The sequence below is a fragment of the Lytechinus variegatus genome, chromosome 17 (genome assembly GCF_018143015.1).
Source record: "Lytechinus variegatus isolate NC3 chromosome 17, Lvar_3.0, whole genome shotgun sequence".
Classification (NCBI taxonomy): Eukaryota; Metazoa; Echinodermata; class Echinoidea; order Temnopleuroida; family Toxopneustidae; genus Lytechinus; species Lytechinus variegatus.
Window position 1 is genome coordinate 5,220,072 of NC_054756.1, and position 18,032 is coordinate 5,238,103.

The 18,032-nt window shown below is 36.3% G+C and overlaps 1 protein-coding gene and 1 non-coding gene across 3 annotated transcripts; both read left to right on the top strand.

Annotated features, from left to right (window-relative positions):
* The first annotated feature begins 397 nt into the window (after window positions 1-397).
* Window positions 398-17,992, top strand: LOC121431116 (probable E3 ubiquitin-protein ligase RNF144A-A). Of its 2 annotated transcripts, none has more exons than XM_041628616.1 (9): window positions 398-505; window positions 6,061-6,551; window positions 7,580-7,684; window positions 8,927-8,987; window positions 12,479-12,633; window positions 13,249-13,379; window positions 14,549-14,693; window positions 15,790-15,879; window positions 17,286-17,992. In XM_041628616.1, the coding sequence occupies exons 2-9, from the start codon at window positions 6,132-6,134 to the stop codon at window positions 17,421-17,423; spliced, it is 1,245 nt and encodes a 414-aa protein (XP_041484550.1). In that variant the 5' UTR covers window positions 398-505; window positions 6,061-6,131; the 3' UTR covers window positions 17,424-17,992. The 2 variants fall into 2 exon arrangements, with proteins under 2 accessions (XP_041484550.1, XP_041484551.1); XM_041628617.1 differs by having other exon boundaries at window positions 399-505; window positions 6,121-6,551.
* TRNAV-CAC lies at window positions 5,469-5,541 on the top strand. Its single transcript has one exon. It is a non-coding gene; the product is annotated as a tRNA-Val (tRNA).
* Window positions 17,993-18,032: the final 40 nt, after the last annotated feature.

An 18,032-nucleotide genomic window follows, 5' to 3' on the forward strand; every position in this document is an offset into this window, starting at 1 on the left:
TGGTCTGAAATTGCATAATTCAAATTCAAATTTAAACAATTAACAGCCTGCAATCTGCTCAAAATGCTGAACTTTTTACAAGCAAGGCTATAGGTATAAGAAGTAGACCCTGAAAGGGCCGGAAACGAGCCTTTTTAGGGGGGACGAGGCCGCGCGTGCTCACACTCGATCAAATTTTGTTTGTTTTGTTATAACATGCTGTTGCAGTAACCATATCATATACCGGTATATATTTTGGGGGGGGGGGTCATAAAAGTATGTGATGAAGGAGAATTAAAAAGGTACACATGTAGCGCCCCCTTACCACCCCCCCCCTCCCCCCCAAAAAAAAAAATTAATAATCGTACGCAATCCGTTTTTTTGCGCGTGAGCGGCGGCGCGGCGCGGCCGCCGTCGAAAATAAACAATGACGACACTTGTACTTAGTTCAATTACATACAAGTATGCTAAGTGACTATATCGCGATATATCATCGATCTTCTTCTGGCTTCAGAATAATGTAACCGTAAGTTCAATTAACAGTTTGCATATCTATATGTTGAGTTTGTGTTGTACTTATTCATTTTATTTGGGTAACATGTCGTGTAATACGGTTCAGGTAAGATTAGACACTGCTAAAATTGGAGGTTTGTGTTTGCTTGACAACCTCGAAGACTGGAGACAATTTCGATAATTCAATGGCTTGTGCGAAATCGTTTTCATACATGTTTGTACAGGACCGACACATTTTTGTGATGTACGGTTGTAATTGTACGGGAGCCAAAACTCCCAGTTTGCCAATGGATGCGTTAGCCAGGGTGACCAGATTTCACAAAATGAAATACGGGACAATTGACAAACGAAGTGGAAGATCAACAAAGAAGCCCCACACAAAGTGTTAGACTTGTGAAAAAAATATAAAGAATTGGAAGAGAAGGTGTCGAAAGAATGAAGGAGAGAAAGAAAAGAGATGATTGAGAAGCAGGAAAGAAAATAAAGGAAAACAGAAAAAAAAAGTTAGAATAAAAGTAGGATGAAAGAAATAATAAAAGAGATAAAAAAAAGGTTTCCGTCATTCTTTGAAATGAATATAGAAAGATAGGAAAAAGAAGAAAGAAAGAAAGAGAAAGAAAATTAAGGGAAGATGAATAAATGTCTGAAAGACAAAAGAGAATTATAAGGGGAAAAAAGGTAAGAAAAAAAAGGAGGAAAGAAATAATGAAGGAAATAAACATGTTTCCTTCATTCTTTGAAAGGAAGAAAGCTGGAAGAAAGGAAAGAAAGAAAGAAAGAATAAGGGAAAAGAATGAGAAGGGGAAAAAATAAAGAAAAGAAGAAAGAGTGGAAGGGAAAAGGAAGCCAAGGTAATTATAAGGAAAGAAAGAATGAAGGAAATAAAAAGGATATTTAATAAAGAAGGAAAGTACATGTAAGAGAAAGAAGGAAAGAAAGAAAAATGAACAGAGAGAGAGAGAGAAAAGAAAATGTCTAGGAAAGGAATATAGGAAATAGATAAATGGTTTATTAATAAAAATCAAGACATCGCGGCTAAGGCCGAATTGCGATGTACTCACAAGGTAATAAAGTCACACAAAAATATTCAAACAATAACACAGATAATTACAAAATAAATAATACGGATAAAGTATGGTATTGGAAATAAAGATAGATGGAACAAAAAAGGGCAAGCAGAAAGGATAGGGTATACGTGTATAAATGAAAGAAAAAGGGAAAAGTTCAAATTTCAAGTAAACAAAAAAATCCAATCATCTAATACAGAGATGCCAAGTTCAAAGACCAGCTATACGTGAGATTTTTCTGTGAATCTGAGTGAGATCACAGACATTGTGTACAATGTATATGGGGATAGGCTGTGATAGTTGCATGAGACAGAGATTTGAGGGGATGAACAATAGTCCAAAATGCTTGAGTCTCATGCATAATGGGTGAGACTTGGTAGCTCTGCTAATAAAAATCATAATTTTATTTGGTGTTTTTTAAAATGTATTCTTAAAATTAAAAAAATAAAATGTTTTAGAAATGAATAAAATTTCAAAAGTGAAACATTGTCAAACTTAAAAATTAGATGAAACATCGCGGCATCGTGCACACCAAGACTCAAAACGAAAGTTGAAACAACTAGATCTATAAAAAGTCAATAACTTGTTCCTCCGATTACATATCCTATCATTAATTTGAGAATCCATAGTATAATTATAAGAATTTCCTGCCGATTTTGTGATGATTTTGGTGGAAAAACTGTTTATCATGTGAGATTGTTTTCACCATTGAGAATTTGCTTTGATCCTACATGCCTAGCTACATGTAGTAGCCTGCCACACACAGGCAGGAGGCCAGTTCGTTTGCAATGTATTGGGTTAGCAAGAAATCACCGCAGAACTTGCAAAAGTTTACAGTTATCGATTTAATTGTTGTCCCTGCTTCGTCAGCTGTTGGTTATTTAATGAAAATTCGTCACTTTTAAATGTATTAACTACATTTTGTTCAATATTCTGAAATACTGGACAAATAGACGTCCCAGTAAGGGTTTGTCGGGACGCCGGGACACAGGAGCAAAATACGGGACAATCCAGGGAAATACGGGACTTCTGGTCACCCTGGCGTTAGCTGTGCATGCCAAATTTAGGAATTGAGATGTCCATCAATATGTGTGCACTAGCCAGTATTCCTGGGAATCCTGCAGTGTTCAAGGTGTTGAAATCGTGGTTTCGGGAACCACTCCTCAATTTGTATACGTGCACTTGTGTACAAAGTGAAAGGAGGTGGAAACGGGGAACCATGCGTGTGACTGAATAAAGCACTACTGTATGAAGTGAACAGTGGTTCCCAATATCACGATAATGCCAAAATTTGTAAGGTATGGGATCAATCAAGAGGCATTTTGTAGAAAAAAAATCGAGAGCCATTTTCCATTTTTCCAAAAATTGAAACTTTTATGGTGCATGCATCACTTGCATGGGATTGCGAGAATAAAATCAAGTCCTTGCTTCTTCTTTTTTTTTTCTTCTGGCAACAGTACAGTCCACCGTCTGGTGTATTGTCGTACTGTCATACTGCTTACCGAACAATGTGAAGTCAATTCCCCCTAAAATTATGAATATCCCTCAAAATCGCGTCATATTTTAAGGCCTGATTTTTCTTCTCGTTAGCAAAATATGGAGCTTTCTTCCGTTTCGAATATTTTGTCTAAAGTAAAGAGGGCGCGCGATTTATCTTCATAACAAAGATACTACAAGGGAAAGACAAAGCACAAAAACTATTTTACACGTAAATTGATGCAAAGCGTTAAGCAAAGTCAGCAAAGTGTCCAATCTTTTCATTGTAAAGACTGGTGGAACGTTTGTTGACAAAAAAAAACATAGGCTCGCACTGTTGGCTTTGTTCAAGGCGCATAGAATTTTCTATCATTGTTTGTTTAATTTGTCAACGCTTTGAAGTTTGAATGTTTTTTCCTAAAAGTGTTATTGTCAGTAAAAATAATCTATAAAAAATGTTTTTTAAGTTATTGCATTTATTGGTGTCTATATTTTATCAAACAATGAAAGGAATTGTGCATACAATGAATCTAGAATCTAGTTTATACGGGCAAGTCCAAGAAAAGGTCACCCTAGATGGCAAAATTTCATCTTTAATTTAAGAAGTTATCTTTGATGGGGTAAGTAAGAAAGCCCAAATGTTGAATTTCAAATTTCTTTAAGAAAATAATTGATATGCATATTTATGCTAATTTGGGGTAACTTGCATAATTGGTAAAATGGGCGTTATGTATGAGACAATGATTTCAAGTACCTGTACGGTGTTGACCTTTCGGTGTTGGTGTTAGGTCAATTTTTACACAATTATAATGCCAAACATAAAATGAAGATGGTCCTGAAATGTAACTCACTAGTTGTTGAGGTGTTAATAATGTGATCTGGATCAGTTTTTTGTCTCACCTGCGAAGCAAAGTGAGACTATAGGCGCCGCTTTTCCGACGGCGGCGGCGGCGGCGTCAACATCAAATCTTAACCTGAGGTTAAGTTTTTGAAATGACATCATAACTTAGAAAGTATATGAACCTAGTTAATAAAACTTGGCCATAAGGTTAATCAAGTATTACTGAACATCCTATTAGAGTTTCATGTCACATGACCAAGGTCAAAGGTCATTTAGGGTCAATGAACTTAGACCATGTTGGAGGAATCAACATCGAAATCTTAACCTGAGGTTAAGTTTTTGAAATGTCATCATAACTTAGAAAATATATGGACCTAGTTCATGAAACTTGGACATAAGGTTAATCAAGTATCAATGAACATCCTGCACGAGTTTCACGTCACATGACCAAGGTCAAAGGTCATTTAGGGTCAATGAACTTTGGACGAATTGGGGATATCTGTTGAATTCCCATCATAACTTTGAAAGTTTATGGATCTGATTCATGAAACTTGGACATAATAGTAATCAAGCATCACCGAACATTTTGTGCAAGTTTCAGGTCACATGATCAAGGTCAAAGGTCATTTAGGGTCAATGAACTTTGGCCGAATTGGGGATATCTGTTGAATTCCCATCATAACTTTGAAAGTTTATGGATCTGATTCATGAAACTTGGACATAATAGTAATCAAGCATCACTGAACATTTTGTGCAAGTTTCAGGTCTCATGATTAAGGTCAAAGGTCATTTAGGGTCAATGAACTTTGGCCGAATCGGGGGTATCTGTTGAATTACCATCATAACTTTGAAAGTTTATTGGTCTAGTTCGTTAAACTTGGACATTAGAGTAACCAAGTATCACTGAACATCCTGTGCGTGTTTCAGGTCACATGTCCAAGGTCAAAGGTCAATGAACTTTAGCCGAATTGGGTGTATCTGTTGAATTACCATCATAACTTTGAAAGTTTATGGATCTGATTCATGAAACTTGTACATAAGAGTAATCAAGTATCACTGAACATCCTGTTCCAGTTTCAGGTCACATGATCAAGGTCAAAGGTCATGTAAGGTCAATGAACTTTGGCCATGTTGGGGTTTTTTGTTGAATAACCATCATATCTCTGTAAGTTTATTGGTCTAGTTCATAAAAAGAGGACATAAGAGTAACCATGTATCACTGAACATCTTGTGCGAGTTAGAGTAGTATGCAAAGTCAGCACTGCTGCTATATTGAACCGCGTGATGCAGGTGAGACGGCCAGAGGCATTCCACTTGTTAAACTATGAATAAGTTTTGAATTTGAAGCCAGGGGAAGCATTCAAAATTTCAACACCAAAGCCAACAACAGACTTGAAATCACCCAATTATAAAAGCTCAGAAAATAAAAACTTGTGAGATTTAGTCATAGGTGGGACATGAACCCCCTAAATTTTTTTGGGGGGAATAAGAGGTGTCATCTAATTAAATAAGCAAATAAGGTCTTGTCCAAGGATGGAATATCCCATATGTAACATTTTGAGGATGTTTTTTAAGTTATTTCTCATAATACCGGTGTGTTGGCTCAGTTGGTAGAGCGTCCGTCTCACAATCGGAAGGTCTGGGGTTCAAACCCCAGCAGCGTCAGACCAAACGACGTAAAAAAATGGGAGTTGCTGCTACCCTGTTTGGCGTTCAACGATTAAAGGGATAGAGCCTCGTCGATCTGGCGCTGCACAGCGGCCGCCGGGCCCACGATCAATTGGGCAAAGCAAATTTTTGGAGTATTTCATTTCATGTCTACTTCGAACAATGAATTATGGATTTATCAGGGTTTTTTTTAATGTACTTGTCACCATTCTTTTTTATTTATTTTTCTCCTTTTAAACCCAATATGTAACCACTTGAGGCTGGATTCACTTGTTCCTGAACATACAACAGAAACCAGTTCTGGAAAGTAAATGTGAACGGCTACATAAAGTTGTACATGTGTTTGTTTTTTTTTCCTTTTCCTTTTTATACAGAGGTATACTCCAACTCTCAATGTAGTTCTATGCAGACACCACAGATTCTCTTCTGTTGCTCTGCACTGTTTACACATTATTTTATAAAAGGATCATGTTTTTAATTTTCCATGTTATGTGTTATTGTTCCTTTTTCTTTTAGATATATCTGAATTCAAGATTTCAAATGACCATGGCTGTGTTTCTGTAACATCATTCATAGAGACTGTTAAGATGGCTGGAAAGGAAGCCTTCTGTATGTCAAATCCATTACAACCAGAAAGTAGTCCAGATGCCATCCGTCCATCTTTGACATCCCTTCAAACCCTATCTCTGGACGAGACTAAATCACCATGGGATCAAGGCTGCTGCAGTACCAGTACAACCTCAGACAACTCCTTTCCACAAGAGTCTCTTCCCTCGTCATCGTGGCGTACGCTGTCGTTGGACGAGAAGCTCCTAAGGGGGAGGGGAAGCGGGTCCTCCCACCGTCCGTCCAGTCACGAACAATGCTGTCGGAGGGTATCGTCGTGTCATACCATCAGCGGAAACCTCGCCCTTGACCCTATGATCGCCTGTAAGCTTTGCCTGTGTGAATGTAAACTACAAGAGATGCATCAAATGCACATGTGTTCCTGTCTTTACTGTAAAAAGGTAAGCGTTATCCACAAGGAAACCTGCAGATGAGAAGCTGCAAAATAGATAGAGGATGCTGCAGTTGTTTGGTGTCATGAATCTGATGATCAAGACTGAGATTTCATTTGTCTTGTCGGTTTGTTTCACTGTGTTGCGCTATAATTCAAACCATCCATGGTATTCTGATCGGAATATGATTTCTGTAAAATGTCAGCTCTGTTCAATATTTTTGCAAAAAAAATCATTAAAGTCAATAGGATCTTGGGCCCGTTGCAGAAAGAGCTGCATGTACAATGTACAATCAAACACAACTCCATGAATTACACGCAACTTTATTTTCATCCAATCAAGAGCGTGCATTCAGGGCTTGCCCTGAATTCTGTTGGCTTGTGTAAATGGCTACTCTTTTGCAACTGGCCCCAAGTGGCAAAATATATTTGGGCTCGACTATGTGTGCACTATTCAAATTCTTAAAAAGCTGTTCCAAAATCATCATTGTCCAAGTTTTGGGTCATTCCATGCCAATTCACCCAATGAAAGTGCAATTTTGCACTCACCCTCTCGGAATTCGTTGTAAATTGGTACACATAAAATTCACCATGGCCCACGCACAAAACCAAAAAATTAGTCAAATCGGTCCGTCGGTTCTTGCGCTATTTACAACGAATTCTGAGACGGTCGGGTGCAACCACTGGGTGAATCGAGATGGATTGACCCTTTGTGCAAATGAATTCAAGATACATGTACATGTATTACGATTATGACTTGCGGTGTTTGGTGATTATTACCAGGGCCCTGTATCAGAGATGTTTTACTCTACAAGTAGTAAGTTCAAACTGTTTTTTCTTTCTTTTTTTTAGTATGTACATGTACATGTAAGTGACATGATTTGCCTCTTTTTAGTACTGAATGCTACACTTACACATGTAAATGTACATTATATACCCGGTATAAGATCTGTGTCTGAATAAGGGGTTGTTTCTTCTTCTTTTTCATGTGATCTTTATTCCAATGCCTCACTTTTTACACTTTGCATTCATTATTAGTGTCTTCAACAGTACTTGGAAGTCTTAACAGAAGAGGGCGCTGTCTCTGTTGTAACATGTCCAGATGCTGCCTGCAAGGAGCATGGCAAGATATCTGATGAAGAGGTGAGATCAGAAACAAATAAAGCTTTGTAAGGGAATCCTTCTTGCAATTACAATATTAGCCAAATTGATAAAGAAGAAGCGGGATAGGCTTGACTGGAGGGTGGAGCAAACGCGACGTGCCGCGCGCGAGGCTACCCAGTCTTCCTGTATAAGCCAAATTATTCAACTTTTGATATACATGTGCATTTGTACAGTGTACTTTGTATTTGAACTGTAGGGGAAGGCGGGGTAAGTTGTGACACTTTTTGCATTTTGCATGTTAGAATTGATATGACTAGTACTATTGTAGAAATAAGTACCTTGCCTTTAAATTTGATTCTTGGGAAATGTTTTTCACCTACATATAACTTTCTTCCCCCACACTGAAAGTCATCGTGACCTTTGAAAAAACCGATGTCAAATGGCTCAACTTGCCCCTTATATGGGGTAAGTTGTGCCACCGTCTGGGGTAAGTTGAGCCACAAAAACTACGTACAAAATGTATGGGGGGAGAACCAGCGTGCCAATTTTTTGTTTAAAGTCTTTTCACTTGCTAATTCGCTATAGATACTAACATCCTTTTAAAGGAAAAGAGCGGTCATGTTAATTTGCTCCTTTCAACCTGCATTTCAATCGATTTTTATGGTTTGTTTGTTTTTTAAGATACATTACCATAAGAATTACCATGGCTCAACTTGCCCCATGCTGTTTGGCTCAACTTACCCCAGTCCGAACTTAGTGCGATAATTTTGTATCCATACATTTATTATGAATCCATCATATAAAAGACTATGACAAGAATGAAGATCCATACCTGGACTAACAATGTTGTTATCATGTCTTTACTATATTTAAAGACGTGTGTGTGAATAAAGTACTTATCTATTTCACTCTTTTTTACTTTTTTGGCTGAAATTCATACTTTTCCCTCTAAAAAACTACTTTTTGTTTCAAAGTGGAAAACAATGTGGTTGGGTTAGGGGTTATGCTATGTGTCATCAATACATGACACAACCACAATGTCTGACTCATTCATTATTGGCCTGGGGCTGGTAGCTCAACTTGCCCCTATGCTCAACTTACCTCGCCCTCCCCTATATACACATAGACTTGCTTGGAAAAATTATAAACATCAATTTCTCAAAATCTGTATTTGTTTTTTTGTTATGTGTTTAGAATGCCTTCCTTATTGTCAAATCCAGGAAGGTATCGAGCATACATCCATGTATTTCTATCACTTTTTTTTTTATTTTTCATCTGAAGGTTCAATTGCTGGTGGGTGATGCTTCCTTTGAAAAATTCAAGAAAGTCAAGTTCATGAAAGGTAAGACGACAAATTTTGTCTGAAAAGAAAAAAAATCTTTAAAAATAAAGATAACTAGGTAATAGGGTGATATGACTATTGTGTTATAATTCTGCTTCTATAAATTGAAACGTTGTGTGTAGTTTGTAGGCTTGTAGAGTTAGTAGGCGAGACTGCCAGGGTGTTCCTCTTGTTTGCGTTAGGTTTGGTTTGGTGTTTGTCTGATATATAGATCTTCATGCTGCAAATTAACCTTGTGATGAAGTTGTACAGTAGATATCTTGTGCTTACTCATTTACTTATATGTCACGTTCTACTTAAATGAAAGTAGTTAAAGTAGCACTGATTTCACGAGAAAGTTTGTAAAACCAGGCTTAATTGTCACTCATTGAGGATCTAGACCTGGTACAGTTATAAACTGAACTTTGTGAAATGTTGAAATCTATGCTGAAAATAGTTCACACTGAAGGTCACCAACACAGATAAGTGCATGTGGGATAGCGTATTATTATTGCTTTGAACGTCGGCCCGACGCTTGACCCGAACCCCATGCTTATTTGCTAATTTCTTCCAGAATTCTTTGGCACATATTTTTTATTTATACAAACAGACACTTTGGTGGTCATTTCATTGGATTCTGTATGAACTCATTATTTAATAAATCGTTACCACAACTGGCATTAATCTTCAACCTTGAGATGAAGTTGTACAATAGATGTTGTCACGTTCTACTTGTTTAACATCACTTTGCATTTTCTGTTATCTTCAGTCTTGAGATGAAGTCGTACAATACATGTACATGGACATGTAGGTATTTTGTGCGTGCTCAATGCTCATTTATGTCAAGGACTGTGTTTGCTAGTGATCTTGCTGTATATAGTATCATTTTATACATGTAATGGTGAGGTCCTGCTGCCGTTGTTTTCTGTTTGTGCATTTTCATTTCCTGTACATCACGGACAGTTTGGCCTGGTTTCTTCTTAACTGGATGAAGTCTTACAGTCGTTGCTTTGTGCATTTTATAACGGAGCGTGTTGGCCTTGTACTCTTGTTGCATATAAACTAGGTCTATGTTCATGAAGTTGCCCACCAAAAAAGGGTGGTGCTGTTACATTTTTGGTCAATTTGTAGAGTTATTCTTGAATATTTTCATTGCCAAAGAAGCTATGCCATCATATTTAAGTCATGTTCGTTACATGTAGCTTATAATCTAGAAAGCTTCGTTGCACTGGGATATACAGAACTTGAGTTGAACATCTTAAAGACAGGATACCAGGGGCCCTGTCTTACAAAGAGTTGCGATTGATCCATTTCAATCGCAATTATGGAAGTCCATCAGTGCCATAATTTTTTCTACAGGAAATTTGCAAAATGTCTGTTGTAGACAAAGGAGAACACACCAAATTGTCAATATCTAGAAATTTTTTTTAACACATATGCATTTTATATATGTTGACTTTGCTGGCTTTCCATAGTTGCAATGATCAGATCAATCACAACTCTTTGTGTGATGGGGGCTTCAGAGTTGGTGCCAGAAGTGATGGCGCTAGTACAAAGTCAATGGGAATTCTCAATATTTTGTGCTATTTTGGAAAAAAAACTTTAATATCTTTGTGAAAACTTGACTTCCAACTAAAAAATTAGTATCAATTTAAAGCTAGAACATTCTTCTTTATTATTTATTGATTGAAAAATAAGTTTGGCAATGGCATTGTCATGTAAACATGAAATACAAAGTTGAATAAAAAAAGAAACAGAAAAAATCATCATTTATTTTACTTTTCACAACAATTCTATATAATAGTTACGCTTCAGTTCAATGTAGCTGTGGTGTAAAAAAAAAAGGGTGTCATTTCTACTCATTCGATAGGATGAAAGTGATGCTTGGGTTTGCTGCGATCTTAAAGGTCAAGTGACAGAGGTCGGAGACAGTCAGACATCTTTAATAGAAGCAGTATTTGGTCAAATGCTTCTTTCAGATTGCATTATACCTGAAATCAGGTGTACAGTGTAAAGCAGATACATACACCCATCATGTAATAATACAATCAATAATAACACAAACAGTCAATAATGTATTTTTTCATATTTTTTCCCAAAACAATTGGCAATGAAATAGTACATTGTTAGAAAGGTCTGACTCTGTACCTGTAGTCTGTACTGTACAGAAATGTGATTATTTTGCTCATAGGGGAACTACATACATTGTATACAAACTATCATAAATATTAGATTAAAAATATATATTTTTCTATTCAACACAATTTAAGTAACACTTATATGCCTTATACACTTTGTGCAATTTCTGATTGCATATTTGGGTTCATTGAACAATTTTCTTTCAGAAAATATATGATAATAATAGAGTCTATACAGTGAGATAAAGACAAGCTGAAGTGGTATTCGCAAAGTTATGCAAAAATCACCAAGTAACGCAAAAGTAGGTGACCTCATGACCTTCTATGAAATCCAACAAAAGTTGTTTTGCACATGCAATGTACATTTATAGAAGGGCTTTTGTCAGCAAATAATCTTCCTGATAGAAGAAGTAATACAATCGTTGGTTTTGACAACGTTGTCACAAATCATCAATCGCTAAACTGTAAAATTCTAAGACCTTTGTTTCGTTGTCATCAGATTTTTCATGCAATTTTCATCAATTTGCTTGGTGAATTTTACTTTAAGATACAATTATCTTCAGCCCAGGGTACCCCTTAAAACGTACAATATCAACATTTTACAGCACAATTGATGCAATCTCTTTGTGATGAATGAGTGGCACATGCGTATCAATCTGAGGGCCTCTGCACACCTAATGACAGCTCTGGGACCAGATTTTGAAATAAAACAAAGTGAAATTTAATGTAAATATTGAGATATGGACATTCTCGCTGTTCATATCAGAATACCATCCTCGTCAAATTTGTTTGAAATTATTTCATTTATTGATTGAATAAAATATGTATTTTTGGTTGTATTCATTTTGTTTTATTCATTTATCTATTTCTTTATAATTTATCTTTTGTTTGTTTGTAGTTTAAGTGCCCTTTGCCACAGGTGCAATTTTATAATTCAACTTTCTCAGTAAGCTCCATTCTTTAATTAAACACAGGGTCTGCATAGCCAATCCTTCCTATCCATTCTGGGTTTACACGTGCTAAATCGGGGGAGCGTTTCATGAAAGGACTTGTCGGACGTTTTATCCGACAAGTCCCATTTTATCCGACAGTTACCATAGTAACAGTGCCTCACAGCCAATCAGAGTCAGAGAAAGATGTCAGATCTGACAACTTGTCGGACAAAAATGTTGATGAAACACTCCCCAGGTCTTTGGGTTATTTTTTTTTCTCCTCACATTTTATCAACCATTTTATGAGGTGCATTCTAGTGTCATTTGAATTTGGAGTGCTCATCCATTAATAAGTTGAGTTGATGACAACATGTACATGTATTCAATGGCCCTTTTCTCTTTTGTCTAACATGGTATTCTTGTTTGGGTTTTTTTTTAATAGAAGTGGAATTAGACCCAAACCGTGCATGGTGCCCGAGGGTAGGCTGTAACACAGTCTGTAAGCAGACAGAGGAGAAGAAGCAAGAAGTGGAACAAGGGAAGAGCAAAGGAAAGAAACTCCTACGCATCACTGGAAAGAAATTCAGCTGTTCGAAGGTAGCATGCAGGGGTGTAGTATTTACTAATAATGCAAATAAGCGTATGAAATTAGCCCTAATTTTGTTTTGTTTTTTGTAGGTGGTTTTGCTTTAACTCATTTTATATAGCTAGTAGAATGCTAAGTATTTTGTGAACATATAAAATTTTACACTTCTAACAAAAATCTACAAAAAATTTCCGGAAAAAAAACAATTTCCTACGTATCTTATTTTTTTTATTCTTATGTATTTCCTTTTTTCAAACTTTTTTTTTTCGATGAACTTTGTCAGGGACCCTTTTGACATCAAATAAATCCATCTAAACCAACCAAAGTAAACTTATATATCTATGATTTTTGGTTGAAAAACTGAATTTGCATCGACTGTGTTAGTCACGTAATTGAGCAAATTGACCCCCCCCCCACTAAGTTTAATAAGGGTTAAAATGTCAAAACGTTCTTATTTTACATCCGATTATGAAGAAATTTTCAGCGTTAAGCTTGTTTGATGTTTCTCTATTCAAATCAACATTTCTCTGGGGTGGGCTGTCATCATTTATTCATTAACAGAGACATAAACCATATCTATCACAATACCTTCCAATATTCATCATTTTGTTCTATCTCTTCTGCAGTGTGGGCTTACATTTTGTTCAATCTGCAAAGCACCCTGGCATGGAGCAAGACCGTGTAGTAAACTAGCCAAAGGAACTGGAAGCGTTTCAGGGAAGTCCAGAGGAACCTCCCATATTCTTGATATGTTAGGGTGAGTTTAAATTTACATTATGTCGTGTACGTCATTCCACTGCCCTGTAACATTATGGGTTATAGTGAGAGGTCGTTAGGCTTATTTTTATAATTGATCTCGGCCGACGATCACGCCCAAAAGTGGCACACAGGTTTCGGGGACATAATCTAAAAATATATTAATTTGTTTCATGCGAGTCCCCCCCCCCACCCCACCCGGCCATATGATCTCCCAAAATCCCCTGATGACCTGGAGAAGGTTAAAGCAACTCTTGAAGAATGCACATTTAGCTTTGCAGCTCCTAAACCATGGAACCAAATTCTCATTGCAATATTAAAGAAAGGCCCAGTTCCTTTTTTGTTAAGTGTTTTAGACTCACCTGTGTAGGTAAGCAATTTATAGATTTGTTTGGTTTAATATATTAAGGCTTGACATTTTCTCATCAAAACGTGGTGGAGTATTATCTGTTTAGTGGTTACACTAGATGTAAATTCATCTTTATTTATTTTTAATAATTATAATGATCCTCTTATTAGCTACCACTGTACAATTTCATGTTTAATTATTCTTGTTGATATTGGGATATACATATGTATCAATATTAGCTACCACTGTACAATTTCATATTTAATTATTCTTGTTGATATTGGGATATACATGTATCAATATTTATTTAGTGGTTACACTATTTAAATTCATCGTTATTTATTTTTGATAATTAGTATGATCCTCTTATTAGCTACCACTGTACAATTTCATATTTAATTATTCTTGTTGATATTGGGATATATCAATATTTATTTAGTGGTTACACTTATTTAAATTCATCGTTATTTATTTTTGATAATTAGTATGATCCTCTTATTAGCTACGACTGTACAATTTCATATTTAATTATTCTTGTTGATAATGGGATATATCAATATTTATTTAGTGGTTACACTTATTTAAATTCATCGTTATTTATTTTTGATAATTATTATAATAATAATAATAGTGTATATTTGTAGAGCGCACACACCGTCAGCAGACGCTCATGGCGCTAGCCGAGCAACAGTTCTCTTTTACAATTATGATCCTCTTATTACCTACATGTAGCTTTACTATACAAGTTTATCTTTACTTATTGTTATCAATAGTTCTCATGATACATAATCACCATTTGTCTTGTTATGCTTCTGTTTTAGTATTCAGAAAGATGATTCAGATGAAGTGGCCATCAAACGTTGTCCATTCTGTCACATACCCATTGAAAGGGATGCTGGTTGTGCTCAGATGATGTGCAAGAACTGTCAGCATGTCTTCTGCTGGTACTGTCTCGCCAACCTTGATGTGAGTATAGATCGGGGGCCTGTCTTACAAAGAGTTGGGATTGATCCGATCAATCACAACTATGTAAAGCCAGCATGTAAAGTCAACATATAAAATGCATGTTTGTTCAAAGAAAATTCTAGTTATGAATGTATATCCATAAATTCATTGATATCTTGACAATTTGGTGTGTTCTCCTTTGTTTAAAAAGGCTGTTTTGCAAATTTCCTGCAGAAAAAATTGCGACACTGATGGATTTCCATAGAGTTACGATTGATTAAATCAGTCGTTAATCTTTGTAAGATGGGGCTCGGGTATGTCGATGGTTGCAGCGAAATGAGCCATAGTGCGAGAGATTCATGAGGATAATCTGAAGGGATTTTTGCAAGCTGCTGAGAAGGAAGCCTGCAAGATTGAAAAAAAAAAATATTCATAGAAGGGAGAAAAGAGATGTTAATTGAATCAATTGATCTATGTTACTTGCTGTACCACAATCTCATAATTCATGGGGGGATCGATCATTTCAACATGCTGGGCCATTCTTATGAAATAAACTTCCAAAAGAAATCCGCAATGTTTCCTGTCTTGCCACTTTCAAGAGATCTCTAAAACCTGGCTATGCACACAAGCTTTTTTGGTAATTGTTATTTTCCTCCCTCTTTTTAGTAGGATTTCTATCTTCCTTCTTTTCTTTATTGCTCCACGAGCATCTTTTTATGATTGATACCGGCGCATTAGGTGGGGGGTGGAGATGGTGTTGGGGGTAGGGGTGGTAGAATGACCAGGTAACTAAAGCATTAGCTGATTTACAAATTAAAAAAAAAAAGATGAATCGATTAGGGAACATTGAAGTGAAGTTTGAGGGAATATCATGAATAACAAAATGCCCCAAGCAATTAAGGCAATAATTGAATAAAAGAGATACAACGGTGGTATGAAGAGCCCCAAAAAATGTTTCAGAATGTATGAACGTTTTTTCCTCTTTCCTTGCTTTTCATTTGAAATAACGTGATAGATATGCTACGAAAAGAAAGTTTCCACAAAGTAGAAACTTTTAATCATTCTGATACTTAAAAGTTTTTTATTCATTCATTTTTTTTTTCTCCCTTTTTTCCAGAATGACTTTCTCCTGCGTCATTATGACAAAGGTCCGTGCAAGAATAAGTTAGGGCATTCCAGGACAACGGTCATCTTTCATCGAGCTCAGGTAATTTGTCTACATTAGACTCCCTTAATACATGCTCATGAAAAATGCAATATTAGGGTCAATGAAATGTAAATTGCCTCCTTGTCAATACCTGCTTTATCTATTGGGCAATCCCATAAAATATGTAGTCCGACCTCCTATATTTAGGACCTTTATGAAATTTTCTGTCTTTGATTTCCAGCTGTTATGACAGTCTGTCATGCTATCAAATGACCATGACTAAGTCAGATTATGAAGTGGGGTAAAACTTGAGAAAAATGGGGGTCGGACTAACAAAAAATTTGATCATTTATGGTATTGCCCTGCTTTCCATTTGGTCTATAATTCCTCTTAAGGTTGTATATTAGTAGCCACAGTTTAATGAAAACCAGGTTAGCTGAGACCACACTTTTATGGAGTGCCAATCGCCAACTTCTTCACCAATTGAAAATTATTCTTATCCTGTTGCACAAAAGCTTTTTTTTTTGAGCTATGAAATGGGAAGAATAGGAAAATGTAAAATTATAATGAATTTTAATGAATTCATTGATACATTATGATTGCTACGAATATGAAAAAAATATATTGTTAAGCTCAGCATTTCACAGAAATGTGGTTTTAAATTCCAGCTTAGACTGGGTTCAATTAAACCTACGTTTGATTATCAGAATATCGCCCTTAGGGTTCAACTATTTGTCTAATACTTCTTTGTTTATTTTCACTTAGCTAATGTGGTTAGGTGAACTTTTTATCAAGCCAAATGTTCATTTGACAAAGTAAAATGTAACGGTAAATGAATTGGAACATTAGCCCAACTTGATATCAGACTAAGTGAGTATTGGACTAAGTGGATATAAGACCAAGTATAGAGCAAATAGCAATTAGATCAGATCGAGAGTAGACTAAATGGTACTCTGCTAGCCACGGTTTAGCTAAATTTGGGTTAACTTGGACCATACTTTTATTATTGGAGTCCCAGTTGCCAACTTATTCACCAATTACAAATTGTTCTAATTATGCTGCAGAAAATTGTAAAAGATATTGTGCAAAGAGGAACAATAAAATATAATGAAATTTAAAGAATGAATAGGTACATTACAGATACCACGATTATGGAAAAATATGATGCCCAGCATTTTATAGAAGTGTGTTTTAAAATTCCAGCTTAGACTAGGGTTGAACCCATGTTTAAATATCAGAATATCACCGAATAAGTGTAGGACAAGTGGCATTAGAAAAATCAGACTATTCTCGAAGTACATGTGAACTAACAGACTGTGTGAATGTGAACCAAGTGAAAGTCCAAGTTGAATGGTAAGTGAATGGGAAGTGAAAGGAACATAAATAACACTTAAAAGTTTATCAAATACAGTTCTCGGAATTACCAACCAGCTCCTCAAAGTAAATACTTTGTATCTTTCCTACAGATTGTGTGTGTGTTTGCTGGTTTCGGATTCCTCCTCCTCATCGCATCGCCATTCCTCCTCCTCATCGCCCCGTGCATCCTCTGCTGCAAGAGTAAATGGGGCCATATGTGCGATGACATGGACGAAGTACCCGAATGATAGATGCATTGTGTTTCATTAAGATGTTCATAGGTTGCAAATGACTTCATGTTGTAAATGATACATCTCTGTTACATGAATAATGAATCTATTGTGTTTCATAAAACAGTTGGTACATGTAAGTAACGAATGGCTTCACCCGCCACTGGTGATCCTCTTTTGTGCTAAAATCCTTTAGCTGACGTGTACCAGTTGTGCGTGATATTGTGCATTACTGTACAGACACCCTTGCCTATAAACGCTTACCAGGGCACCGTTGCATAAAAGTTCCTGTTATGGTTATGGTAACTTTGCATTGCAATGGTATCTTACACAGAATCCTTGATTCTGATTGGCTGATGAGCACTGTTACCATGGTAGTTACCGTTGGATGGCAAAGTTACCATAATATTAACGGGGCCCAGGCATTGTTTTGTTTTTATTTTCTCCCTTTCTTTTTTTGTCAGTACTTCCTTCACAGACAGAATAGGACACATTGGACCGTATTCTGAAGACGGGTTTAACTTAAACTCAGGTTTAAAGTCGTGGTTTAAGTGTGGACAGCCAATTGTTACATAAATCACTAATGGTGGAGATATATTTCAGCTCATTTAGCTCTCAAATCATTCA

Coding starts and splice junctions, on each gene's coding strand:
- LOC121431116 (XM_041628616.1), top strand. CDS start 6,132: ATGGCTGGAAAGGAAGCCTTCTGTATGTCAAATCCATTACAACCAGAA. Junction 6,552..7,579: donor CCTGTCTTTACTGTAAAAAG/GTAAGCGTTATC, acceptor ATTCATTATTAG/TGTCTTCAACAGTACTTGGA. Junction 13,380..14,548: donor CATATTCTTGATATGTTAGG/GTGAGTTTAAAT, acceptor CTTCTGTTTTAG/TATTCAGAAAGATGATTCAG.